The sequence below is a fragment of the Trachymyrmex septentrionalis genome, unplaced genomic scaffold (genome assembly GCF_001594115.1).
Source record: "Trachymyrmex septentrionalis isolate Tsep2-gDNA-1 unplaced genomic scaffold, Tsep1.0 scaffold114, whole genome shotgun sequence".
NCBI lineage: Eukaryota > Metazoa > Arthropoda > Insecta > Hymenoptera > Formicidae > Trachymyrmex > Trachymyrmex septentrionalis.
Window position 1 is genome coordinate 1,455,315 of NW_017304269.1, and position 27,337 is coordinate 1,482,651.

The 27,337-nt window shown below is 33.7% G+C and overlaps 2 protein-coding genes across 5 annotated transcripts in view; one reads left to right on the plus strand and one right to left on the minus strand.

The window, feature by feature from the left end:
- Positions 1-8,667: 8,667 nt before the first annotated feature.
- Positions 8,668-23,022, minus strand: LOC108753793 (peroxisome biogenesis protein 1). Of its 2 annotated transcripts, XM_018495706.1 has the most exons (17): positions 22,827-23,022; positions 20,972-21,187; positions 20,782-20,896; positions 20,039-20,428; positions 18,533-19,121; positions 17,663-17,877; positions 17,032-17,188; positions 16,579-16,741; positions 15,911-16,070; positions 15,143-15,465; positions 14,702-14,766; positions 14,176-14,235; positions 13,077-13,263; positions 12,815-12,988; positions 9,498-9,610; positions 9,282-9,371; positions 8,668-9,206 (listed from the first exon to the last, which is right to left on the minus strand). In XM_018495706.1, the coding sequence occupies exons 1-16, from the start codon at positions 22,917-22,919 to the stop codon at positions 9,302-9,304; spliced, it is 3,090 nt and encodes a 1,029-aa protein (XP_018351208.1). In that variant the 5' UTR covers positions 22,920-23,022; the 3' UTR covers positions 8,668-9,206; positions 9,282-9,301. The 2 variants fall into 2 exon arrangements, with proteins under 2 accessions (XP_018351208.1, XP_018351202.1); XM_018495700.1 differs by lacking the exon at positions 8,668-9,206 and having other exon boundaries at positions 9,279-9,371.
- Positions 23,023-23,662: 640 nt separating this feature from the next.
- Positions 23,663-27,337, plus strand: part of LOC108753278 (G2/mitotic-specific cyclin-B3) — an 11,278-nt gene continuing 7,603 nt past the window's right edge. Inside the window, exon 1 of one of the 3 annotated variants that reach the window (XM_018494745.1) lies at positions 23,663-23,813. The gene's annotated coding sequence lies outside the window, so the exon portion shown is untranslated. The remainder of the gene's footprint in view (positions 23,814-27,337) is intronic. The other 2 variants (XM_018494735.1, XM_018494755.1) reach the window with 2 other exon arrangements.

The following is a 27,337-nucleotide window of genomic DNA, read 5'->3' on the forward strand; positions in this document are numbered from 1 at the left end:
TATAATAGAAGATGATTTCGTGTTTCTGTTGTGATCGCGTCGAACTGACTCGATACTTTATACAGATGAATGATTGATGCAAGCCACAGAGTCAGAACTAGATCTATGAATAAAAATAATCTGTGTTGTACGAAGCTACACATTTAAATCTCGTCTGAATTCTTAGATCGGATCCTCTAAATTCAAACTTGGAACTTCTGACGTTAAGTTCCGAGATCCAGTATTGAACTTTCGCGCTCTCAAATTGTGACAGCGCGCTATCATCGAGATCGGTGGATCTCCAATAGAGACAGAGACGCGGGGATTCCCGGCCTCAGCTTGGGAATAGGATAGGACTGAAGCGTGAAGAAGCCGTTATTGTGGGCGCTGGCGCGCGTCATTTGATCTGGCACAGTAGGAGGAAGAGCCGCGGTTGTGTGTGCACCATTTCCCAGTGGCGCGGTGGTGACGGCGAACGTCATCATCCCTCTCTCCCTGACCTCACCTAGAGCGCCCCGACGTCACGCCGCGTCAACGGGAAGAGAGGGAGCGTCGAAGTTGCGCAACCCTCCACCGGCAGGCAGGATAGAATTTACCCCGCAGGCCGGCCAACCTAATGGAAACAAGAAATTGCGGCAAACTGCGTTACCCACGCCTCGACACCCTGGAAATATCGCACCAACGACGCCAGTTTAGGGGCGAGGGGGTTGTTCGTCGCCGACGGCGCGGGGCGCCTCGCCTTGCCTCTTCTCGCTTTCAAAGAGACGCCTCGATGGATACCACGCCGGGTCACATCGAGGGTCGCCAAGGGTCGCCGAGGGTCGGCCTAAGTGACGCAAATTGTTTGTGCAGCAATTGCTTGCGCGTTATTCCCTTAGAACAATCTTCAAACTGCAAGGACTCGGGGAAAATAAAGATGCTAGTAATGAAAAATCTTCTATAAATGTTTGGAATTGTTATTACGGCTAAATTAAACGTGAAAAATTAACTGAGGAACTCACTCTGAACTGCAGGGTTACTAGATTAAACGATATATATATATTTGGTCGCCTTTTAGGTGACTCGCAAATCTTGCAAAGACTTCTTTTTAACTGAACTTCCTGTACAGTTAATTTTTCTTTCTCTTCTTTTCGCGATTGGAGAGAAAAAGAGAAAAACTGTATAAGAAATTCAACTAAAAAAACAGGGCCTGTTAAAAGTTGCCAAAAATCTGGCAATCTCTGGAGTTAACACTAAACGGTAAAACGTATAAAATTATCATCAAATGGAATGTCGAATTATCGAACTATTAGATAAAGAAACAGAGGAAAAGGGCAACACGCTTTGTGGAAAGCCTAAATATAGAAACGGGTCAGCCCCGAAATAGGAAGAGTATAGCAATCGCGCGTATTTATTTAACATCTCTTATAATTGAGTTATCGTTCACTTGGCGCTGCTTTCTTTCCATTCCATTCGACGATTGTGGAGAAACGCGCGATACTTTCGAGAGACCGAGCACTCCCGGTGCAATTTCGCGGTGGCACTCGGGGGAATTCCGCGTGTTTGCGAATGTCGTTTCGTTCGCTAACAAGTTCAGCTTCTAGTCGACGTGTCGATGTATCCAAGAATATAATCACGAACGTAATTGATACATTATTTTCTCTGGATACAATGAACGAATATAGACGAACGAATGTTGTCCGAAGCTGTTTGAATTCACTTGTTACTAAGATACATACTTTTTGTGTCGAAATTGAATGATTTTTAGATTAAAATTTTAACGCATAAATAAATAAAAGGTTCTGTAAAGTGTGAATTACAGAGATTTTTTTGTGTCCACGAAAAGAGCGATTTTGCTGAAAAATCTGAAATTTTGCTGGATTTGAAAATAATTTTGTTAGACCATCAAATATTATTCTAGGCTTTTTTATTCTTCAAAAATATATACATACAAATTATTGGGGAAATTTATCCGACTGATTTCTGTTCGTGCAAATTTCTTGCAAGTTCAATGTATAAATTATATATTACATTATTATATATATTTTCCAAAATAAAGTTTAAACATTTGTTTTAAAAAGTTGAAAATATGTGAATCTTTAGAGATGTTTTGAACTATTTTGAATAGGTGAGAAAACGGATTCAAGATATCCAGACTTCTATCGATGATATACTGTCTTATCATGAAAGATAATTATGTTGGAAACTAAAAAATGAAGAGCAAAGCTGCAAAAAATTTTGATATTCTAGCAACCAGTTTGAGTTTCCGACCAAATTATTTTGATGGTCCAATAAAATTATTTTTAAATCTGTATCCAACATAATTCTAAATCATTCAGTAAAATTGTTCTTTCTACGTAAAATTTCTTATTTAACCCTCCACTGCGTGAGTGTTCAGAATACCCCAACATTATAAATTCACTAAATATATACTATTTATATACATTATATGTAACGCAAATTGTTTCATAATTTATAAAAAAATTTTACATTTATCTTTATGTAAAAGATGTACAGAATATTAATCTTTATTTAATTATAAATTATTAAAAAACATATATTGGGATGTCCTAACATTTTTGCGCATAAATAATTATGTTAAAAAAGCAAAGTAATGTAGAGTTAACAAATTTCATTATCATTGATGTTTAATAGATATTTATCCAATATGAATTAACTCGTAGTTAGCGATTTATAGATGAACATCAACCGATTAGATTTTGGAGGAAAAACGAAACTTTCACCGTAAGTTTGATGGAGAATAACTTTTTATAATTACAGCATATTAACAATATAATTGGAAACAAGACCGTTTATGTTAAATACATTACTTAGATACGAAGCGCCACTCCGGTCTGAATGTTGAACTACTATATATTATATATTCATTTAAATGAATTAATTTCAGAAATGATAATTACGTGCCGATATGGTTGTCGGACTTTCAACGCAATTAATCTGAAATATTAATAATCTCCCCAAATTTCCCAAATCTTAAAAAACTGTAATAAACTTATTGCGAAAAATATTGCCTCGGTCGGGAGTCGAACTCGGATCTCTTGCATTCCGTTGTCCGGAAGTCTAAAGGCTTAGGACGCTCGCACGGAATTGTCTTATCGACGATTGTCGTTATTGTTAACTAGCGACAGCCAATGGCTGTCATCAATCCTAGAAGAAAGTACGGCTCTCATTAAGTTTAATCTACAATAGAGTTGCAAGCCGTAAGCCGATTATTTCATCATCGTAGGCGATTTTTTTTTTCATGTTCAAGTGTGATTGGCCAATTTCTTACGTCTTACGATTTGCGATTCTATTGTAGAACAGGCACTAGAGAATCGCTGCTGGCATCGTCATCAAAATGCCGATCGCCGGTCATTCCGCCGAATGATAACCGCTCAGTTTAGCAACGTCGGAACAATCCGTTTAGGCCGACAATCTCGTTCACAATTACGAAGTTTGTCGCGCTTGGCGAAAACCCACCGCGGGAGCGAAGCGGCCGGCGGGGGAATCGGTGCCGGGGCAGAACAAGGAGGCAAAATCCATCTGGTGATTTCACAGCCAATTATGCCGCGTCGCCGTGGACGGGCGCGGATGGCTTACTCTTATTTAACGCCAATGTGGGCGCGCGGCACACGCCTCGCCGACCACCGCACCGGCGCCAATCGTTCGCTCGCCCGACCGCCATCTCATTTGCGCGAAATTGTCAATGATAAAATGAGAGATCAAAAACCCCCGCATTCAGCGATCCCGAGCTTCTCTCTCCCTCTCTCTCTTCCCCCCTCCCTCTCTCTCTCTCTCTCTCTCTCTCTCCTGCGATTCATATTTTTTTTTCTTTCTCATACTTTCTTCCTCCTTTTTCGACCTAAAAACTGACCGCGGATTTCTTCTTTTATTAATTTAGCAGCTACAATATTGATGATGTATGTACAATCGTTTTCCAAAGCAGCTTGTGTGTGATAGAATTACAGAATAAAGTGTAATTGTGTGTATGTAAAGTAATTTTAAAAAGTTCTTTGATTTCTGAAGGTATTCGAAGCTGTATATTTTTGAAATTATACCTAGATAGACCAATGTACATAAATACGTAATGAGAGCCGATTGTGATTCGAAATATTGCAATTGTATTTAATAAATCAAAAAACAAAATAGAAATACGAATAAAATAGAATATATATAAGATATTAATTTATTTATTAAAACATGGGATATATTCATAACATATATTTTGTATTAAGTATAGAATATATAAATTTATCAAGATGTAATTCTGAGAAACACAAAATCCAATATTTTTTAACAATCAAAAATAAAATTTAAGAACAGCTCAATAGAATTAACAATTAATATTTTTTATCTTCATATTTACACATATCATGCTTAAAATACACCGTATATTTATACACGTATATTTGTAAAACGGACATGCGATATTAAACCTAAAACCTCTGTACTCTGCAATTCTTAATGACAGTGTCATTATATTGTCGCGTTGCGTAGATATTATATAATACATAAAAAAGCTGTTTTGCACTAATTAAACAAGATTCAGTACATCAAAATCGACATCTGTTCACCTAAATTTTACAGTAAATTTATTTTACTTTATGCGATTTAAAATAAAGAAAAATTTACGAATTATGTATGCTTATGATTTATTACATCACATAATGATTGCAAAAGTGCATTATTATATATTGCATTTAATTATACATATGATGATAAGTGCTTCATATAGTCATCATAAAAATATTACAAATCTGAAAATAATTTTTTATACATATATTGTTATAACACTATGATAAAATATTTAATTATTGCATAATATAAATTTTACAGTTACCTTGATGTAAATTTTTTTTGCTTTTATAATGTCATAAGTGATCATAAAACATGTTCTAAATTTTTTATAAATTAATTTTTACATGTCGTGATACTCATATCTCTCTCTCTCTCTCAGTCGACTTAAGTAAGTTTGTTCACGTAGTTCGAAATTTTCGGAAATGTTGGGCCTTATTCATAAAATTAGAAAATGAAAAGTAAATTTGAAAAGATATCGAAAAAGATAAACCACGTTGAAATAGACATTGTTTGCGATTATTATTAATCCGATATTATCAGTCATCGTTAGTAATCTGACGATTAGATGTTTCTATCCAAACATATCTATCTTTTCTATATCAATATAAATTGTATAAAAATATTTAATCATATTAAGACCTAAAACCAGTGATCGGATAATGTCCATTTCTATCAGTAGATTAATTTTAAAGATAAATTAATTTTAACTTACTTCTATATTCTTTTAGTACTAACAGGATTAGAAAAAGATAAAAAGAATAAATTAAACTGAGATTAAAATTATTCTACATTAATAAAAATGGGCCTAAGCGTTCTGTGTTAAAATTTTATGGTTTAACTTCTATAGTTTTACTAAACAACGGAAAGAAACGTCTGTTGAAAGACAGATAAAATTATAGAGATGTCCTTCACCGCAAAGAATTTCTGTTCGTCCTATTTTGAAAATTAACAATTGAAATTTGTCGCAACTTGCGACAACTCTTGGATTTAATATCAATGCGCTCAGGTTACGAGATTACATCATGGCGGAATCGCGACGCGTTTCTTGTCAAGTCCTCATAATTTCACGTGCGCGAGTTGTCGCTGCCTGTCGTTATAACGCCACGAAATTGCGTCTAAGGTAATCGCGACAGCCCCGAAGACATGCTCCTCCTTTTGCTGTCGCGTGCAACTTCTTTGCCTAGCGTATTCCTTCGCGCAAAAGAATCCAAAGTAAACGCGAACAAACTCATTCTCCCCGCGATTATTCACGAAAGAATTGGCCTGGAAATCACGGTTGTATTGTAACGATTTCTTTCAAACAAATTTTCTTTCGCACGAGAAGAATCTCATTTTTTTTCATTAAGCTGTTGAGGAATATCAAATATTATCTCATTGACTTTCGGATGCTTCCTTAAATTTTAGACTTTAAATAATTGTTATTCTGTTTCGAAAATAAAATTCTATGATAAAAATAAAATTCTCTTCTTGCGAAAGAAAATTCGTTTAAAAGAAATCAAATTTGAAGAAATTACAATATGAACCGTGCCTAGTAGAACATTTATGTCCTTCAAAAAATTCATATCTTCCACAAAAATAAAAATAGCGAGTTCTTTTTAGGCTTATTTTGTTGAAGACCAACAAAAAATTATATAAAAAAATAAATACCTAATTGCAAAATAACAGCTTTAACGTGACGGACCAAAATACTAAATTTTATTGGATTTGAATGAAACTTATTATTTTCCAGGAGTTTTTTTGAATCGCTGATTTAAAGTCAAAATTTCCAAATTCAAGACGACAGATTCTAGGAACCAGTGGTCCTAGAAATCTAGTAAAACGTGAATTAGATACTAATTATTCTTAGAAAAAAGTCGGACACGAAAAGGTAACAAAGAAGAGGCCTATATTCTTGAGTTATGATAAGAGATATTGTTATGGTTCCAATGGAAGAAGAATACCAATCCTGAAGATTATCGTATGTTTTTTATATGGCCAACCAATGTTTCGCCTCAAGTCTTACTATTTATCTAAATAAGCCTATTTCCTTTATATCACTGTGCCTATACATACACCTACAGTCCTGGTTTCTTCCTCTTCCGTCCTTTCCTCGTCCTTTTTCAAGGACAATTTATTGCCAGTCGTGAAGTCGAGTTTTCCCGAATGTCGTCAGAGCGAATAGGATTAGCGCGGCGAGAAGCGGTAATCAGGAATAAAAATGCGTCAACCGGCAGCATTTACGCTAACTAATCTCCTTCGGCAAGCGGAGAGACGCTAACAGAGTTAGCCGGTTTCTTCGCCCAACAGCGCTCTCTCTCTCTCTCTCTCTCTCTCTCTCTCTCTCTCTCTCTCTCTCTCTCTCTCTCTTCGTGTCGCTCGACCGTCGCTTGTTAGTCAGGTAATTGGCCATTTTTATGCTAAGCAGAACCTCCTCCTCGTCGTCGTCGTCGTCGTCGTCATCGTCGTCGTCATTGTCACCATCATCGTCGTCGTTGCGAACATCCCCTTGCATCGCGCACTTTTCTTCCGCCATTTCGCGGCTTAACCTTGCGAATTGCGCTATCCAGGGACTCCTTCCGACTATGTGTTCACGACAAAAGAGTCATCCTTTAGAGTCGTCCAGTCCCCGTGGATACAAAGGTCATCGCGCGCGAATTTCCACGAGATCTAACAATGAACTTAGACTTATATAATATTGTAGATTACGCATTTTCGTATATTGCAGATGAAGTTAATACAAGGAAGACATAAATATGCGTGGTCTGTTACTCCTTTCTGTAACATTGAACAATTGATCAAGAAAAGCATCAAACCAATTATTGCCTTCTTTTTAAGATTATTACCTGGAAAACCTGGAATTTTTAGGAAATTTCTTCTTAAAAATCAATTTTCCTGAAATTTTATCGGGACTCAGCGAAATTTTGGAAATTTCACTTTTAAATTTAAATTCTGTCTTCTTTTGAAAACATTATTTCTTTAATGATTTTTTCTTAATAAAAATAGTATGTCTTGTGTGTAAGTTTTTATTTTTTAAAAATTGAGTGAATAGACAAGAATATAAAATAGACAAGGAGACAATAACTTAGTAGACTAGAGTAGATAGAATATAAACAGCTCACTGATACGTTATATATACAAATTCATTTGAAGCTTCAGACGGAATTATCTCCCAAAATATTTATTAGTCCAAAAAAGTGAAGTGGAGTTTACTTTGTTTCGAGGGGAACATCTTTTGGTCTATATTTTTAAATTAAATGATTATATAGGTTTTTATAAAATATAATTCCTCTATAATTGTTATGCATACAAAAATCTTAAGATAGGGATACCAAAAAAATCAATGATTTATGAGATATTTTATATTTTATTCTAGCACATCATGACATGAAATATTTATATAATAAAAATCTCGTAAACACTATTTAATTAGTGTAAAGAAAGTACATAATTGTTTAAAAATGATATATAGGCACATTTTTTTAAATAAGCAACTATATATTTTATTTCAAATACATTAACCTCTTCAGGCCTGACTTTATTGAAACTATGTAAAAAAAATGTTTTTTTAAATTCAGTTCATGTGTGCATATTTAAATAAATAATTCATACTAAACAATTATTTTTTGTTCAAAATTTTGACTTTTTTCAACATATACGTTATTATGTACATCAGATCTTAGATGTCAACAGAATAAAATTTCAACGAATAGTGTCTTCAAATTTGATGTATATTACAATGTGCGCTGAGGTTAAACAATTTTCTAAATTTATTTAAAATTTGGACTAAAAATACTTGAAGAAAATCCGGAAATTTTCAGGGAATTTTACAAGATTGTAATAAACACCCTGTCAAGCTGTTTCTTAATTACTAATATTATCCTTAAGAATTCCAATGCAGTCTTTTATATACATCATTATATACAAGTCTACGATCATAATACATAAACTGAGTCTCGATGAAACATGCAGCATAACAATACGACTACGACGTTACGTTCTATATTTTCGCATTTACGCAAGCAAACTCATTATCTGTCGCTGCGCGATGCGCTCTTAGCCTCGGTCGAGGTCCACTTTTCCTCCCGTAACCGAGCGTAAGCGCGAAGCGTAATCCGGATGCTCGCGCGACCCACCCTCCAGCCACCCCGCGAAACTCCGCCGCGACTCTCCTCGTGCTTGCCGACTTAGCGCCGGGCAACTTTTCGTATTAATAATCGGTATAATAATTAGTATTTTCACGCGCGACTTAGCAGGAAGGACGCGCCGGCGTCGACGTCGGCGTCTCGGCGTCTCGCGAGGGGAGGGTGGAAGGGAAAGGGGTGCTGGGAAGTTCGTCTAAGATCTTGATTTTAAGTTCGCCGGGGCGAAGGAGGCGCATATTTCACCGCGCTAATGTCCCGCCAGATAAACTACAATATTAGCTGCTTTCGCCCGTGATTTAATTTAACTTTGCCCCGGCGCGACATCCGCCTCCTCGAGCTCACGCCCCCCGCGAGCTGCCGCCGCGGTTTGCCATCGGGTTTACCTGGTAAAATCTCCGCCGCGAGTTATGTTTGGATGGGTATGGAGTCTCACTTGAGATCGATTCCTCAAGTCCGAAGAACATGAACAGCAAATCATCGATTTAATCATCCTTCCAACTATTATATGTATTTTATGACGTCATGTCTCTGTTTGAATAATTAACATATCTGAGCAAAGAAAAAAAATGATTTGTGTTTCAGTACGAAAATATATTTTTTCCTTCCTGAAAAACTTTGGCTTACAATTTAAGAAAAGATTCGGATTAAGCCAATGTCGCCTTCTGATTCTTCACATCCTCCGTGAAGTTGTCTCCCTTGGAAAACCGAGCGTAACTGTAATTATAGAATATAGTATAGAATATAATTTGTAACAATTAAATAATAACGTGACTTCAATTTTTTAAGATAGATTAGTTAAATTTTTTATTACTTTAATTTTCTTCATCCACAGTCACTTACATCTTGGTATATTTCAACTTTTCAGCAGTGGACAAGGATGGTCTCGTCGATTTGACAGACTCCACGAGATGTGTTTGCGTAACTTTGATGGCAGTCTCACTGACTTTGCCGTCCTGTCATCAATAAGCAAAATATATAAAATATAATATTAGAAAAAAATATTCAATATCTTAAATATATATCTACCCATATTTGGGTCGCCAGCAGTTACAACGAAACCAACGCTTAACTAATAGGCTTTCTACAATAAGTCATTATCTAAGCTTTAAGTCTTAAGCCATGAGAAATTAATCAATCATAGTTGAATATGAGAAGAATAATTGATTATGATTGATCAATTTCTTATGGCTTAAGACTTAAAGCCCAAGTAATGACTTCCCAGATAGTAAAATGTCTGCAGTCTTCTAACAGACTGTCAGCAGGTTCGAGCAAAAAATGACGTCAGTTTGCTATCAATTGCATCCGTATTAGGCCTGTGTTCTCTTAATATCGCTTGTTGACAGAAACTGAGCAGATTCTGCCGATTCTGTTATGTTTTTTCTAGCAGTCTGTTAACAGTATCATGTACATCTAATTCTGTAACAATTCTGTTGTTATTTTGTTGGCATAGTGACATTTTAAAAAGTCTACTTTCTACAAACTCTATCTAGGTTAGAAAGCCCATAATGGTACACTATGACTGACAGCCAAAGTTCTGTCAACCAATACTAGGCTAGTACCTGAATTATGGCAATCAGTACTGGCCCAGTACTGAGCTAATTATAAAATCCTATATGGATAAGATACATTTACAAAATACATCTTATATACAAAATATATCTACAAATACATATATCTCTGAAAATATATATATAAAATTTTTATTCCTATTTTAATTGCGTCACCACTCATTGTTCTGATCGCGTGAAAAAATATTGCCGAGTTATCTCAAATACTGCTTAATGTTGCGCGTTAACAGTAGCGATTTGAATTAATTATTGGAGTTAAACACAATCCGCGCCACTTCGGAAGACACCCTCCCATCTTCCTATCCGCATAATCACTTATCATAGCGAGGCATTTCTCTTTCTCTCTCTCTCTCTCTCCCCCTCCCCTCCCCTCCCCTTTCCCCTCTATCTCTATATCTTTCTCTCGGGATGCGTCATGCTCTCCGGAAACTCACTCGCTAATTAGACGCACAGTTTGGATACTCGCGTTCTTCCGGGAGGTAAGTGCCGCCCTGTAACTTCGTTTTCTCCGATGCGTATTAATTAATAGCTTCCCGTGAGCCGCGCCACTCGTTCCTCGTATACCTCGAAGATGCTCCCTACCTTTTAACGCAAGCCCGATTAATTCGGATTAATTCAATCAGGTGCATACGCACGCACCAATGAATGACCGCTAAATTTACGCTTATCTCCGTAGATCATATGCAATAGTGCGCTCTTAATATTTTCACGTTTTTTTAAATAAAAGTTAGGAAATGAGGATAATAAAAAATCGTTGACGAAGAAACTCAATTGACCTTTGACTGCTTTACAAATTATGCAATATCGATTAATGTAACTGAAAAAATTTTCCGATTGAAAATGAACGAATCAGAATTTTCTGGTTAAATTTATTAGAAGTTTAGTTGAGATAACCGGAATTCTGATTGATACAGTATTTGTGATAAAATCTACTAGAATTCTTATTTTTATCAGAATAATTACCATATATCAATCAAAATTTTAGTTATCTCAACTAAAATTCTAGTAGACTTAACCAGAAAATTCTGATTTATCCATTTTCCACCAGATTACTATTTAATCCAATCAGATCATTTTTCTCAGGTTAAATTAATAACTTGCAAAATTATTTTACATATAAACCACATAACAAATAAATAATTATCATACATTAATTTTCAATCGAAAGTGTATCTTCATTAAAGAAATGTCATGAACATTTTCATATCTATTTAGCAGAAAAATTGCTAAAATTAAATTAATAAATAAACAAATAAAATTATATAAACGGATTAACAAATAAACAATTAAACAAATGTTCGCGAGAGTTGATGATAGACACATCGAATGCGTCTGAGAGATTAACGAGCACCATAACTAGTGGAATGGCTGTCTGGCTTTCGATCTGGCAGGACTGCTGCGGGGCCCTAAACCGTGTATCATTATAACGCATAAGATAATAACCCCCTCGACGTTCAGCGAGGCGTGGGGTGATCGGGGGATGAAGTGAAGCGCCGAAGGGGGTGGCCTAGTCGCCCGGCGCTCTCGGCACCGTGTGCTAATAAACCTGGTCTACGTTTCCTCGGTTATATCGCGGCACCTTCAGCCTCCTCCACCAACCCCCTTCGATCTCCTCCCGTATCACCAGCCCGCGCCCGGGCGCGCCCCCGTGTGTACGCACACCGTAGGGTGCACACATAACGATATTATCGTCATTACGCACTATCTTACTTCGGAAGCTACCCTACAAATGATTCTCGGGAGTCGCGCGAGAAGCGCTTTTCATTACGGCGTTGCACAGATACTACCGCCAACAACGACAACAACAAGAAAACGGTTTGGCCATTAGCGAGGTGATCTGTTCCGCAAAAGAGTCCGAATCAACGTATCGATTTGAAAGATCGATCACGAATTGACAACTGAAATTACCTAGTTAAATTCGTATTTGTCCGAATATCTTTCTCGAACTTATCATTGAAAGTTGATCATATACGCAAAATTTTTATCTGCTCGTTTACATTTTTTATATTTTATAAACATTATTTTACATTAGTTTCTTATATTTAGGAGTTATTTCTGCAATGTACAAACAATAGAATAATAGATACCGAATTTCTAAATCAATGATCAAACATATGAGACTCAAGGATTGATTATAATAAATCAATTAATGAATAGCGCATAAATAATATACAAATTAACATGAACCTTTTGATTATAGTTAGATTGATCGCGAAGCTATACCGTACAGTGGCATATAGTAATCAAAAGATTAATATGCAAATGAAAGGTCTCTCAAAAACTAAATAAGTCTATTTTTTTAATTTGTCAATTTAATCTGTCAGATCGTTTATTGGTGTCACGCTGTGAATAATAATTTTATTTCCGCAAGAGCTAAAAACAAGTTCAGAAGTCTTTTATTTCTTCTTTTATATATCAAAATATTTAACAAAAGTCTAAAAAAAATTTATTCTCATATCTATATATTATATATTTGGAGAAAAATTACCATACTTAGACAATAGTTTAAAGATGAGAAGTCTTTTTTGTTTCTTGAAAATGTAACTTATTTGTTTCTGTAAAAAAAAAACTTCAAGTATGTATACTCACCGTAGCAGTCGCCAAGGCATCTTCAAACGCTGACAATTTTGCCGAAGTAATCACCGCGTTGATGTCAGCCCCAGTAAATCCGTCAGAGAGCTGGGCTAATATTTTCAGATCTAGCACGGCTGTATCTATATTTTGAGCATTGCATAGAACTGTGAAAATCTCCTCTCTTTCCAACTGAAACAAAAAGTGAGTATTAGTTATTAATGACAATAATTAATAAGAAATCGCGCTAAGTTGAGAAGGTTATAAAAAATATGTTTACTTCGTTCGGTAAAGGGCAGTGCAAACACTTGTCGAGACGCCCTGGTCTCAGAAGAGCCGGATCCAATAAGTCAGGCCTTGAAGATGCTGCTACAACCGCCACCCCTTCGCGATCTTCGACCCCGTCAAGTTGCGTCAGTAGTTGGTTCACCACTCGATCGGTGACTCCAGTACTGTCATGTCCGCGTCTAATTAAAATGCACGCGTTTATTAAAATTTAAAAAAAAAGTATATATTTTTTACATATTAAAAATAAAAGAAAGATTAAAACGAAATATAAATTTCCATAATTATCTAGATACATATTTGTATATATGTATGTATATTTGTGACAACTATGAATATATTTATTTACTTAGTTATTTATTTACCAAATAGATAGATATAATATTTAATATGTAGAATACTTATATGTTACATCATTATGTTACATCATATATGTTACATCATATGTTATATTATTATTATCATTAGGATTAGGATTATCTCATTAGGAAATATATACTAATATTATACTAATAAATAAAGCATGAGAAAAGAAAACTTTGATAAATATTAAGAATAACGGAAGCAGCTCCGATAACCTTGACCTTGACATATGTCAAGGTCACGACCATGAGCAACCTCCAACAGGTTTTAGCCATCGTTCGTCCTTTGTTAAAAAGTTATTAACAAAAAAGTTTGAAAAAATAACGTTTTATTTCCGCTAAATACAATATTAAAAAATATCATTAAATGACAATGAACACTGTTAAATGAACACTGAATATTTATGTAGAATTATCTAACGATTCTAACGATTCTAACAAAAAGCAAGGAAGAAAAGGGGTGAGAGTCGTGCACTCCTGAAGCAGGAGGGGAGGAGGAGTAAGAGTCGTGCGCTCCTGAAGCAAAAAAGGAGGAGGGATAAGAGTCAGAGGTGAATTTGTTTGAAAAATAATAAATTTGTTTGTAAAGTAGTGAATTTTTGTTTGTAAAGTAGTGAATTTGTTTGTAAAGTAGTGAATTTGTTTTTAAAGCAGTGATTCAGTGTTAACCTTCTTATTCTTTCTCTAATATAATATTTATCGAAACCTTATACAATTTGTTTTATGACTCACCTGGGTGCAAGACTGTCGAATTCATCAAAGAATAAAACACACGGCTTGGCGCGACAGGCTCTATAACATAATATAAATATACAATAAACAACATGAAGTGATATTAGGGTGATATGTGAATAACACAATTAATTGTAGGTAAAAAATACTTTATTTTGGCTAAATCTTGCAATTAATAATATTTCTATAATACGAATTTAAACCGATGAGAATAAATCTAATTAAATATAAAAATTATTATATTCAGATAAAGCGGATTTTAGTGTTTGAATATTTCTTGTGTAAATTTATATATATATCTGGTTCTGTAAACTGCGTGCCAATTTAATTTTTGATCTTAATACGCACTCCTGAACTAAAATTAAGATAGTAATATCACAAATTAAATTGACAAGCAATTTACTGATGCTAATTAAGACATAAAGAATTTCTTACAAATAATATATAATAAGCAAATAATATAATCTTTTTAAAACCCATCCACACAAATCCATTAAAAGAACAGAAAAGTCTTGAAGAATTATACCTTTCGAATACATTTCTGACAGACTCTTCACTAACGCCTATGTACTTCGACAATAATTCTGGACCCTAAAATAAAGCTTAATATTATTTAACAAATAACAGAAGAATCACCGCATATATCGTTATTAATTATATTACAGTTAAATTATTATTTTAATTAAGTGTGAATTAACGCGTAAAATAAACGTCGCAAATAAAATATTATTAAAAATTACTGATAAGTTTCATTTATATACGCCTAATTAAAAATTGCCAAAGTAAGTTTTCTAAAAAGTAACTCCGCTGACTTCATTATATAGTATAACTAACTATAAAATTATTCTCCACTTTAATTATCTCCACTATTATTTAATCTCCACTTAATTCTATCTGCAAATCTAAAGAAAATTAAGAAAAATTGAAGTCCATTTTGCATCTGATTAAAAATAAGTCTTAGTTCTACCTTGATGCTGATCAAATTTACACCACACTCGTTGGCTATCGCTTTGGCCAGCATAGTTTTCCCAGTGCCGGGCATCCCGTACAACAGAACACCGCTCTGGAGCTTTATTGGAGCATTCTTGAAAATCTCTGGGTACTTGAGCGGCCACTGCAAAATTTCCGTGAGGGAGGTCTTCGTACTCGCCAGTCCGCCGATGTCGGACCAAGAGTGATCACTACTTTTGTACAACTGTACGCCCTGCAAGGACATCGGCGTGAAACCCTCCAATGCGGTGTTAATGTCCTCTTCCGTCACGATAATCGGCACTTTCAATCTTTCTGCCGCTTTAAGTAGACAAATGAATCAATATAGCACACAATATTAAATGAAAAATATATAGCACGTTGAGAATACAGTGATCTCCATAAAAACAATCAAATTAAGAAAGAATTTCTCTGAACTTGAGATAAAATACTAAAAGATTTAAGCAGATAGTAAAATAGTTCGTGATTATCTTACGATAAAAATCATCACTGCTTAAGTATATTCCCACTTGCTTTCACAAATAATTTTTTTCTACAAATAATTCTTACAAATAATTTCTTACAAATAATGATTTGCTCTTGTTTGACCTTTCTTCCTTTTATTATTGCTTAGCATATTAGAACTTAGCTAGAAATTTTTAATCTAATTTTTTTTTATCTTTCAGTTAATTTTTTAATTTTAAATTTAATTTAAAATACTGCGGTAGTTATTGATATTTTTATAATAACTCGTGTATCTCGTTACCATGGCGCTTCCATGTGACGAACCGCGCCTTCTCCGCCAGATCGACGATATCCTGGGGCATCCAGCCCTCGGTCTTGTTTCCATAGTAATTCCAATTCATGTCTCCGGGCACGCACAACTTGTCCTCGAGCGTTAATCGCAAAATATCGATTCTATCCACCTGGTTAGCCACGACATGAGTTAGTGTACGCAGAAATCAACGAGAGAGAGAACTGACATGGGATAGAGGGAGTTTAATTAAGAAGGTGCGGAAATACGAAGATGCGTTAATCGTGAAATGCATCGAGAAATAAGATGTTAATGGCACAAAGAAAGGAAGTTAGAAAATATAAATTTAATATGTATCATATATTTTTCTCTCCATTCTTTTTTTTCAAACAAATTGGATCGATCGAGTTTCATACAAAGGCGACACGAACTGCAATATTTAAATTAAATTTGCAGTATTTAAATTAAACACAATATACAAATATATAATATGGTCATAATGTATCATCTCAAAATAATCTCAGGAATCTATCCTCAAGTGTTATTATAGATTTTTACCGGATCCTGTATAAATTTTTAAATTTTCTATTAATTTACGTAAAAACGTATTATAAAAGGGTTTCCTTAAATTTCATATTATTTTTCGCAATGATTCGAAATAATTTCGAATCGATTTATACCTTCTCGAGATTCGGAATCTGCAAGACAGTCCTAAAAAATTGCGCTCCTCTAACCGGCCGTAATCTCGAACCAATTTTGCTCACATTGGCACAAGTGGCAACGATTGAGATGTAATGACATTCTTGATATTGCTTAACGGTTTTGATTAGCATATCGGTAATTCTAAAATCAGTTTAAGATCAGTTAATTAAGGGTTCCTATCAATCAAAACGATGGTTGAGCACTTCACCATTAAATAATAAATTGGGAAGTGCTTTTTTGTATTATTTTTTCAAAGACCAATTTTTAAAAAACAATACCTATAAATATACCTGTGAAATAGTATAAACAATAATCATGAGCATCAATTTGTGAACCACACAGTTTGACTATCAGAAATGTTTTGTCTCGCTTTTCAATTAAATTAATAATTATCATTCGGCTTAAATTAACCAATAAATGCAACTGCGTACCTGGAAGCGTTCGTCGCATCTATCGTATTTTCCTCGTCATTTACTGACGCATTGGTAATGCTCTCCAAATTATCCAGGAACAGGATGGATGGTTGATAATACACGCATTCATGCATAACGGACGTAATGATCTTTTGCATTGTTTCTACCTTTTTGCCTAATCAATAATTGTTGTATTTGATAAATACCATAAGATATAAGTAATATGGTATAAATTTGAAAAACAAATTGCCATTTTAATCATTTTCTATAATCTCTTTAAAAAAATTTTATGTTGATTATAATATAGATATAAATTTAATTCAAATGTAAATTTGGAAATATATAACAACTTTAGTAAATTCTGTTAAAGCGAACTCCAAAGTTTATGAGAGAATGAAACAATACAATAAATTTTTTTCTAAATTGTAATGAATTGAAATACCATGAATTTTTTTTTAATGGTTTATTATAATTTATTAAAATTAAACGAGAACAGTCAGGCTTCTCTACGCACATTATATAAGAAAAAAAATAAACATTTGCATTTGAAGTCCTTCAAAGATTTGGAATAACTTCGACAGAGATTAAAATTTATCGCAATATCGCAATTAATTGCGCTAATTGCGCGGAAAATCCGATGCGATATTACCTTTCAGCAACCTGCAATCGATCACATGCGTATGCACGAAACATGGTGCCTCGCAGTAACACTCAATTAGCTTTTTGCAGATGGTCGTTTTACCGGAACCCATGGCGCCGCAGATCAGAATGTTTTCCCGATCGTACAGGAAATCCACTGCTCTTCGCAAACCCAAACTGAGGTCAAGAGCGATTTCGCAGTTTTCAAGGATACCCTCTATACATCTGTAATTTTTTTATCATCGATATTTAACGCAATATACATATATCCAAGCAGAACAATAAGTCATTATGACATCAAAATAATGTCAAAATGACTCCAAAATGATCTTTAAAAGTCATTTTTCAATCATTTATGATTCATTTTAATGTCATTTTGATGTTATCGTGACTTGTTGTTCTGCTTAGATAAGTCTACTGACTCAAAGTTTAATTTATTAAATACTTGCGAGTGATGATTCAAGGCTACAATTATATTATCTTTAATAGTAATCATTACAGCTTTGGTCATAAGTATAAAGCACCCCCATAATTGACGTAAACGTTCTAACGAAAAATAAATTAAATAATTTTATTGAAAAATAAAATATTTATTTTTTATATTTTGTTCTCCATTTGCTCTTATTTTGCTTCACCTTTTCAAGAAAATACAATAAAAAGATGCTTTATATTTATGAGTATGTAAATATCATAGTCTCACTACCAAAGAGCAAAGAGAAACAGGAGGAAATGTATCAATAGTGGTAGCTGAATCCGCGGACGGATGTACGTCATGGCAGCCATTTTAAGCGTCCACTTCTTATGCTAGATATAGTCACTTGCGTCCACTTGTTTAGAACCAAACATTTTCTCCTGTTTCTCTTTACTCTTTGCTCATTACCTTGTGGAAATTTTCTCCATTCTCGAATTTTGCTCAGGACAGTTCTGAGGAATTTTCCCGTCGCTCGGATCCGACGCAGACGAAACAAGAACGACCAAGTCTTTCACATCCTTTCCATCTATCGTCGCGTAATCGCAATCCGCGGGCGACATTCGTACAACGCACCGTTCGCCATCCTCGAGTAAAATCGTCGCACCCGAATTAAGCAGCAATGGCTCGTGTCTCGAATGGAGTTTCACGTAATTTGTGAAAACTTCCGGCGTTACCGATTGATTGAAGGGGAAAACGTTCACCAACGACGGCCTCGGCGGTGATTCATCCCCCTCGATCATCTGCACGATCACTCTGCTTCCGACTTTCAATCCTAAAGTGATTCTCAAACTCGCTGACACATAAATGCAAGAATGGATCGAATTCAGATCGAAATACTCTCTGTCTAGCGACGCAGAGCACTTGTCTAATATGTCTTCGAGAATGTAAATCCTCACGACAAGTTCTTGTGGAGACTTGAGAGAAGAATCGTCCTTTAGGAAATTTGTATTGGTGACGTTAACGTACTGCCGATTTTCCGGCACTTTTTTGACTTTACCTGCGAATAAATTGATTTTAAGTCCTATTTGTAGAGAAAAAATAATTTTGCTGAAGTTTAGACAAACTAAACCAGAGGTGCAGATATGAAAATATAATCTTGGTTACGAGGAGAGGACACAGTGAACTTGTCACTGACAAGTTCACTGTGTCTTCTAATTTTTTGAAATCAATTTGATCTTGATCTTTTAATGTTTAAATTTAATTAACTTTGGTTACTGTTGATGCAGAAATGTATATTTGTTTATTAAGCCGATGCGATGGAATCAACGACTGTCTGATCTGGTTTTAACTCATAGGTAATGTTTATTTCTCATTCTGATATTTCTCCGATTTTTTTGAGACGAGACGAGATGAGAAAAACAAATAGCATATGATAATCTCGGAAATATTACTTTTAACGATACGAGAAGTTCTGAGACGATATCCCGAGATTCTCGTATCGAAATGCATCACTACTTGTCACAGATTTTAATACTTATTTACAGCGTATATACTTATTATTTTGTTCTTAATAAAAATAAATTTATTTAATAAAAGAATATATAATGTATTATTTGTAACATTCAAAATTTGATCGATCATGGCTTTCTTTATCGTATTTGATGTTCTTTATTCTTATTTGTGTTTTATGCCTTATACTTGATCAAGCTATTGATCAATTCAATTAGATTGAACTATGAAAATAATTATATAAAACTCTCGATCATAATAATAATAACAAAAAATTTGGACATTTCAGCAATCAACTTGAGCATTCAACATAATTATTTTCAGATCTGTAGCCAACCTAATTTTTATATTATATATGTACATAAGCAAATGTACTTCAGCAAAGCTATTTTTTCTATGTACAATAAAAAAATTAGCGCTCGCAAATTGTTAACAAATTAAAATTCTTTTATGTCATAAATTTACACATCATTATTCCGCTCGGTCTTATGTTTTTCGGCGCACAGCTCCTCGGAATCAGAATGTGACAGGGACCTTGCAGGATCATGTCGTGTGCATTCAATTGATCGGAGGACCGGAAGTCCGGCAGAGGATACACACGGAACACACGAGGCACGCTTCTATTGCGAAAGCTCTGCAGTAACGCATAATTTGCGGCGTTGTCCCTCGAATCGCGATGATCCTTTCTTTTGGCGAAGTAAGGCAAGATCTTGGCCAAAGGATTGGCTATCTTCGTGTTAGCCTCCTCTTTCTTAACGACCTCATCCTTTATCGTTGAGCTTGCGATTGCATCAAGCACGTGCACTTCTGTGAACTCCTCGAGCAGCCCATACGCGAATTTCGGCTCTGAATCCTCTGCAAGGATCACGTACAGAATATCTTCTTAATATCCTTTGCATTAAAATATTAAAAATACATTTAGATATATTTTTATATTCTTTCAACTTTGAAGAACTTAATGAAATCATTTGACATTATTAATATATTAATATATATCCTGATATATGTTAACATTTTAATAACGCCAAATGATTTCATCAGTTACTTCGACTACTTCCTTTGCATAAATCAACAACTTTCTAAAATATGATAATATTAAAACGGATATAATAAAAACAGATCAATTCAACATTTACGTAATCGAGAATAATAGCGCTATTTCTATAATGTTATATACTCAAATATATTACGAAGAACAAGCGACTTGCCCGCAATGAAAGTCACGGAGGAAAACTTTGAGATCCACGCCACGAGCGGCTGTCCTTTCGCGACGATTCTCACTTGGCTCAAAAGACTCGATTGTACTCTTTCCATTTGTAATTCCTGTTACCGAATACGGACAATCGATTAATTCATTCATCATTAGCATAACAAGTCGATCTGTAAGAATTATCGTACCAAAAGCTCGCGATCGCTTGTCGTGCGAGGAGCAATCTGAATGCTGCTTAGCGAGGGAACACTTTTCACAGAGGACACGAGTACTTCATCTCCCTCTTGGATGTTCAAACTTCTCGCGAATGTTGCCCCGATACATAATGTTTCATCATTATTAACACGAGCGATGCAAGAAAGATAGTATTTTTTTTCGTTGTGTGATATTTCAATCGCATTTTCCTGTAATCAAGTCGTCGCTGTATAATATTTTCAAAAAACCCAAAGAATTTTGTCTATTATTATTAATTATGAATTATTATTAAATTAATTAATTATTAGTTTTTTTATTATTTTGTAATTTCTTATACAATCAGAACGCTATGCGTTTCGCGGATTCAAACCTATTATTAGAGTGCCAACAATTCCTAAATATTACAATTCATTCCATCAGGGCGGAAAGCAGTCTAATGCCCGTGTTACACTACGCATTGGAGATTGAGGATTGCGAATTAAGGATTAGAATTCGACCAATCAGATAGTTTTAATTTTAATCAATTTCGTTCTAATTGGCTGAATTCTAAAGCTCAATTCGCAATCCTCAGTCTTCAATGCAGTGTGACACGGGCATAAGAATGTTACTTCATTTGTGCGTACGACAAATATATGCAAAACAGAGATCCTCAAATCTCTTTATCTTATAGCCAATCAATAGGCTTGAAAAATTTTAAAGTTAAAAAAAATAGCAGCCTAATACTTCTTGTACATTGATCGTTGTCACTCGTAATTGCAATAATTATAATTCATTATAATCGTTTGTAGAAATCTGGGAAGAAAAAGACGTTTGCATGAATCTTTTATTTTAGTCTTGTTATTATATATTATGTTTAAATTGTTATTTAATAATTAATATTTATTTATTATGCTTTGATGTATCGAATAAGCGTGACTAATATTTATATCAATTTAAATGTTAATTTCATTAATATTTTTATAAATTTCTAAGAGATTAAGTTTTTTTCTAAATTTTTTCTATAATTATTACAATTTAAATGATAAAATAATACTTTATAATTAATTGAACTTATAACTGAGTTAACATTAAAATTGATATACATATAAAACTTGTTATTTTAATAATTTTCTTATTTTCGATTTGTCGAGTCGCTATTATGACCCAGCGAATTAATGCACTGCACTGTACAGATCATCAAAGCCTATGTTTTTCTTGCGTTACACTGAACTACATAAAGTTTCTATTTCGTTTATATATTTTTATTAATATTAAAGTCAAATGTACCAATTATTAGAATTAAATATTATCATAAAATTTACATTTAATTACTTCTTTCTGTATTCTATTATCCAAATTATAATAATTTACATATTTTACATTACTTGCATCGTCATAAAAAAAACTCGTGTAAACTTAATAACATAATGATAAATAATATGTAAAAATTCGATGTAAACGTAATCTTGAAATACATTCTGATAAAAACTGTTTTTAATTTATATTGTAGATTGAGCTTTTATCGACCGTCGAGTTTATCATATCATCATCAGATAATGTTTACTGTATTGAAATTTCTCACTAAAGGCTATTAAGAGCAATCAAATTAGACCAATCAAAACAAAAGTTTGAACTAAAATTTCTTTATCCTCATTGGTCAAATTTCAATCTTTAATACGTAGTCTAATTTCGATATAGGTTTTCCTATCTAAGAATTATATAGTTCGCGGTTCGCGCCACGCCCGCAATGAGCGCTAGTGTAGCGAAGGGCGCGCAGCAGTCACGTGACACTTGTTTTGACGACGGAAAGGTTGGTAGAGACTGGATATTGATGACAGAGATCGCCGATTACGTAAACCGAGAGCTAACCTTAGTTTCCAAACGGCGCAGCCAGATAGCAGATAGATGTGCGAAGCAATTGTTCACCGCAATGTACTTCACGACGAAACGTTCGTGTTGCATTTCGGCGTAAACAGCACAGCCCACACAGCCATGAACGAATGAAACATACAATCTAATGACGTGCTTCTCTGTAAAGGAAATTAAATAAACTTTGCACCGGGTAGCTGCCCTACTCTATACAGCGACTGAGGATGAGAACTTTTTTTTTTCAGACTGAATTTACATTTTTTTCGAATAAATTGATCCAACAAATCGCAGAATAAAACATTTATATAATAATGTTTATTTAAATTAGTTGAATTAAGATTACAAAATATAAGCAAATATTTTGAAAAATAAACTCGGCTTACATAAAAATTTTACACTGAAATTAATATAATAAAACTTCATGTTTTATAGAGAAAACAAATATAGATTCTGTCTAAAAAGAATATATCCACAAGAAAATATCAACAGTAGGTAAAAGAAATCTTAAAAACGGTCCTTTGTATAAAACGAATACGTATTTATCTTTAAATGAGCTATTACATTTCACTGAAATAAAGAGCTCAGTTAAGAGACTTGGCAGTTTGGAAAGAATAAACAACGAATCCTAGCTCTCCGATTTTTCTTTGAACCATTTTTCAAAGCTGACGCGATCCAACTTTGGTGGCAGCGTCGCCGCGAGGTGTCGCCCGAGATGGAGCTGCCGATTGGCCCGGGGCGTTCTATGCAGGCCAATCGTCGCTGCGACGATTGGCCGTAACTGTGAGTTTGAACTGACATCAACTCAGTCAGCAACGAGTTAACCGCAGCCGGTGCAGCCAGCGAACGAATCGCGAGAGACGCGCGAACAAAAACGGCGACGTTGCACAGCTGTACGGCGCGTGGCATGCCAAGTAACCTTGTGAAACAAGCGACCTTTCGTCGTTCACGCACGGATATACGAGGATCCCGAGTCACGTAGGTACGTAGGTACATACGATTCGCACATTCCTGGTACATGCCAAGCGACCCGCATGGAAACGGTAAGGAACACCCTCGGGCACCCATCACGATTCCACCATATTTGCTCGTACACATTTCGGATAAATATTTTGCTCGCGTCCTTCGTGCCTTCACCTGGGCCAGTCTTCGACGTCGCGATTGTTTTTAGCCGTCCCCCGAGACCGTCAAAGGTAACGAAATAACAATCTTGTGACCGAACGAAGGCACGGAGTGGAGCTCATTTCCTCTACTTCCCGCGTTTTCTGCTCCAACATACCGCGTTTCGTGAACTGAAAATCGGTCAAATCGACGGATTTATAACAGAGAGTCACGTAAATTTCTGTATCAGCGGAAGGCGGGATAATCCCACTTCATTTTGACGACAAGTTCGACGAGTTTTTCGGTACGATTCGTACGAGAAACTCGTATCGATCGAGTTCTGTATGTCGTTCATATGCGTTAGCTTTTGATTGTGTTCTGAATCAAAAGCATCTTGAATCTACTTTGGAACAAATGTAGAACGTTCCCATAACCTCATTGCATTTCTCTCACTATATCTAACCCGGGAAATCTTAATTTTTTTTGCATAAACGAATCTATTATCTGTTTTTTTCACCCACTATTAAAACCTACTATTATTTTTTTAATATTGTATGTTATTGAGTGCCCTATAATTTGTCAATATTCGAGATTATTATATTGTAACTTTGCACAATATTTTATTTAAAGTTTAAAAAACAAGTATTCCTCTTGATCAGTAAAAAGAACTCCTGTTTCAGTTTTTTTATAATTGAGATATAAGAATCACCAGTTGGTTATATACCCGGATATTAATAATGATTTTCTAATTATTTTAAAAATCGAATTATACTAGTTTTTGCTAAGAGAAAAATATTTTATATTCTGACTACAATTACGTGGTAAAATAATTATGATTAGGAACTCCATTTTTTATGATTATTAAAAAGTAATGATATAACGTAATAATATGTAGTTTTATCAAACATGAAAAAATACTATAATTTATGATAATTTGAAATATTAATGCAATAAAGTGTCAAGATATAAATAGTAAATAAAGTAAACATTTTTATTCAGTGAATACAATTGTAATGAATATAATTTTTTTTTAAACTCGTTTACTACTGTGGTAGTAATAACTAAAAATATAATTTTTACATTAACAAAAACATATACAGAAAATTTCTTTTAAAGTGTTTATTATTTGAATGGTTATTTAGTATTTATTATGTAAATACATATTAAATTTAAATAAATAATAAAATCTACTTACACTTAATGATCTGTGTTGAAGCATTAAAAGCTATACATCAAATTATTTATCACATTACCTGTCCAACAAATGTTGTATATGTAAATCTTAGACAAAAGTATTGGTACAGTACTGTTGTTCCTATAAAACAGCCTGTAGCTATAAAGAGAATGACAGTCATAATTTTTCTATAAAAATTTTTATTTTATACTTTATATTTAATAATACAAATTATATAAATTGACATAAATAAATGTAATCACAAAAGAAAGATAAAAATGTTTTCTGAGAGCATTTTACCTGTGGGCACAAAAATATTGGCACATTTTATTGTAATAGTGAAGAAAGGTTATAAAAAAAAAATAACACTTAGTTAATAATCCTTTACATTTAGTTATTTTCTTCAATCCATTTGACATTGAATAAAATTGAAGAAACTAAGTTGTTAAATAAATTTTATGGTATTTTATTTCGCTCTTCTAACAGTGCGCTTTTTCATTACATTTTTTTCACAGTATATTTTATTTCATTCTTCTAACACTATTTTATTTAAAATTATGCATTTCTTCAATCAATTTTTGAGTTTATTCCACAAACGTTCAATCGGATTTAAATCTGAAAATTATGGCGGTGTTTTTAAACGGAGTATTATGTATTCACAAACGTATGTTTAAGATCGTCATTGTTGAAATTAATAATCACTTTCTAAATTGAAATTTTTGATACTTTTTTTCTAAAAAACAATTATATTTAATAAGGCTCTTGAAAATCAAACAATAATAAATATTAGCGGGCAATGAGAGCATTTACAGCAATATTTGGAGTGCAATATATAAAATATATTTACTATAATTTTATATTAACTGTATTTGTTGATAACAATTTCCTTGAACGTTTATTTTAAATACATTTATTTTAAACCATCATCAGCAAAATAATGCTCACTAATCCATATTTATTTTTTTTTTCTAATTTTTCTTTAAAATATTTGAATGCACATTCTTATCCGTTACTTTTAATAAATACAACTTCCCTTACACAAATAAAGCTATTTTTGTCGATAAAAAAATTGTGACGTGATGGAGCACGGATTCGATTTTAGAACATTAAAATACGTGTAAGAATATCATCTAATCTCCAGTTTAAACATTAATTTTATATGTTATTATAAGATCTGAAAATTTTTTCGCCACCCACACACACACACAGGACACAATGCCGAAATTGTTCCGCGACTCTGTCTTGTGATCCAGAAGTGTGGGATTTAAAAAATGTTTGCTGAAGAAATGCATCTAAAAGATTCGATTTTATCCTGTAATTTAAGTATAGAATATGTATGAACTTTAACGCACGAAATATTGCATCATCTCATTAGTCAATACCATATTGTAAATTGTACTTTTAATATTAAGTATTGTACTTTTTCATTTTATTACGTATGTTATTACGCGTACTATAGATTTTCAGCACTAATGCAGCCTAAAAATCCTCTTTTGTTTTTAATGTTTAATGATATATCAAACGACTGATGTTAATGAATAACATTTCCTTTTCGATAAATAATAACTTATTCATTAACAAAATGATAACAAAATTATCGTAAACATTTTTTTAGTTGTTGAGTTTACAACAACTTTGTCATTATTTTGTTATTGAATAAAGAAAGTTTACTAACAATTGTTCAATAATAACATCATAAACTCTGTCTGCAATGTAAGTTCTTTTGACATAAGCGAAATTTCATTTTAAAATTTTTTCGAAGAAAGGCGGATTAAATAAAGGTTTTAACATTTGAGTTAGAAATTATTTAGTAATGTAATTACTAGACACACATTGAAAAGTAGCTCCAACTTTTCCACTTTTTTTTTGGAAGCCTAGAATAATAAAAAAAATTGTATTGAAAAACAAAAGACTTAAATTGTAAATGAAAGGAGTAAAAATATGTAAATGAAGAGTTAAAAATGATAGAAAAGGGCTCTTGGACTTCTCATAAGTACACTATGTAGAATTTTATTTAAATTTTCTAAATTGACTTTTTAGTTTAAATTTTTATGTAGCTATTTATGTCATACAAAGTTCCATATATGATCATTTTTTATAAACATTTTAAAAAGTTTTAACGCGGTCATATTCAAATTGCTCCATCACGTCATTATTAGAACGCCACCAAAAAATAAAGCTCTAGAATTAGCGCTGCAGACAGTGTGCAATTATATAAACATAAAACTTTATCATAAAC

Coding starts and splice junctions, on each gene's coding strand:
- LOC108753793 (XM_018495706.1), bottom strand. CDS start 22,919: ATGCAACACGAACGTTTCGTCGTGAAGTACATTGCGGTGAACAATTGC. Junction 16,742..17,031: donor GATGCGACGAACGCTTCCAG/GTACGCAGTTGC, acceptor AACTGATTTTAG/AATTACCGATATGCTAATCA. Junction 12,989..13,076: donor ACTGCCCTTTACCGAACGAA/GTAAACATATTT, acceptor TTTTTGTTTCAG/TTGGAAAGAGAGGAGATTTT.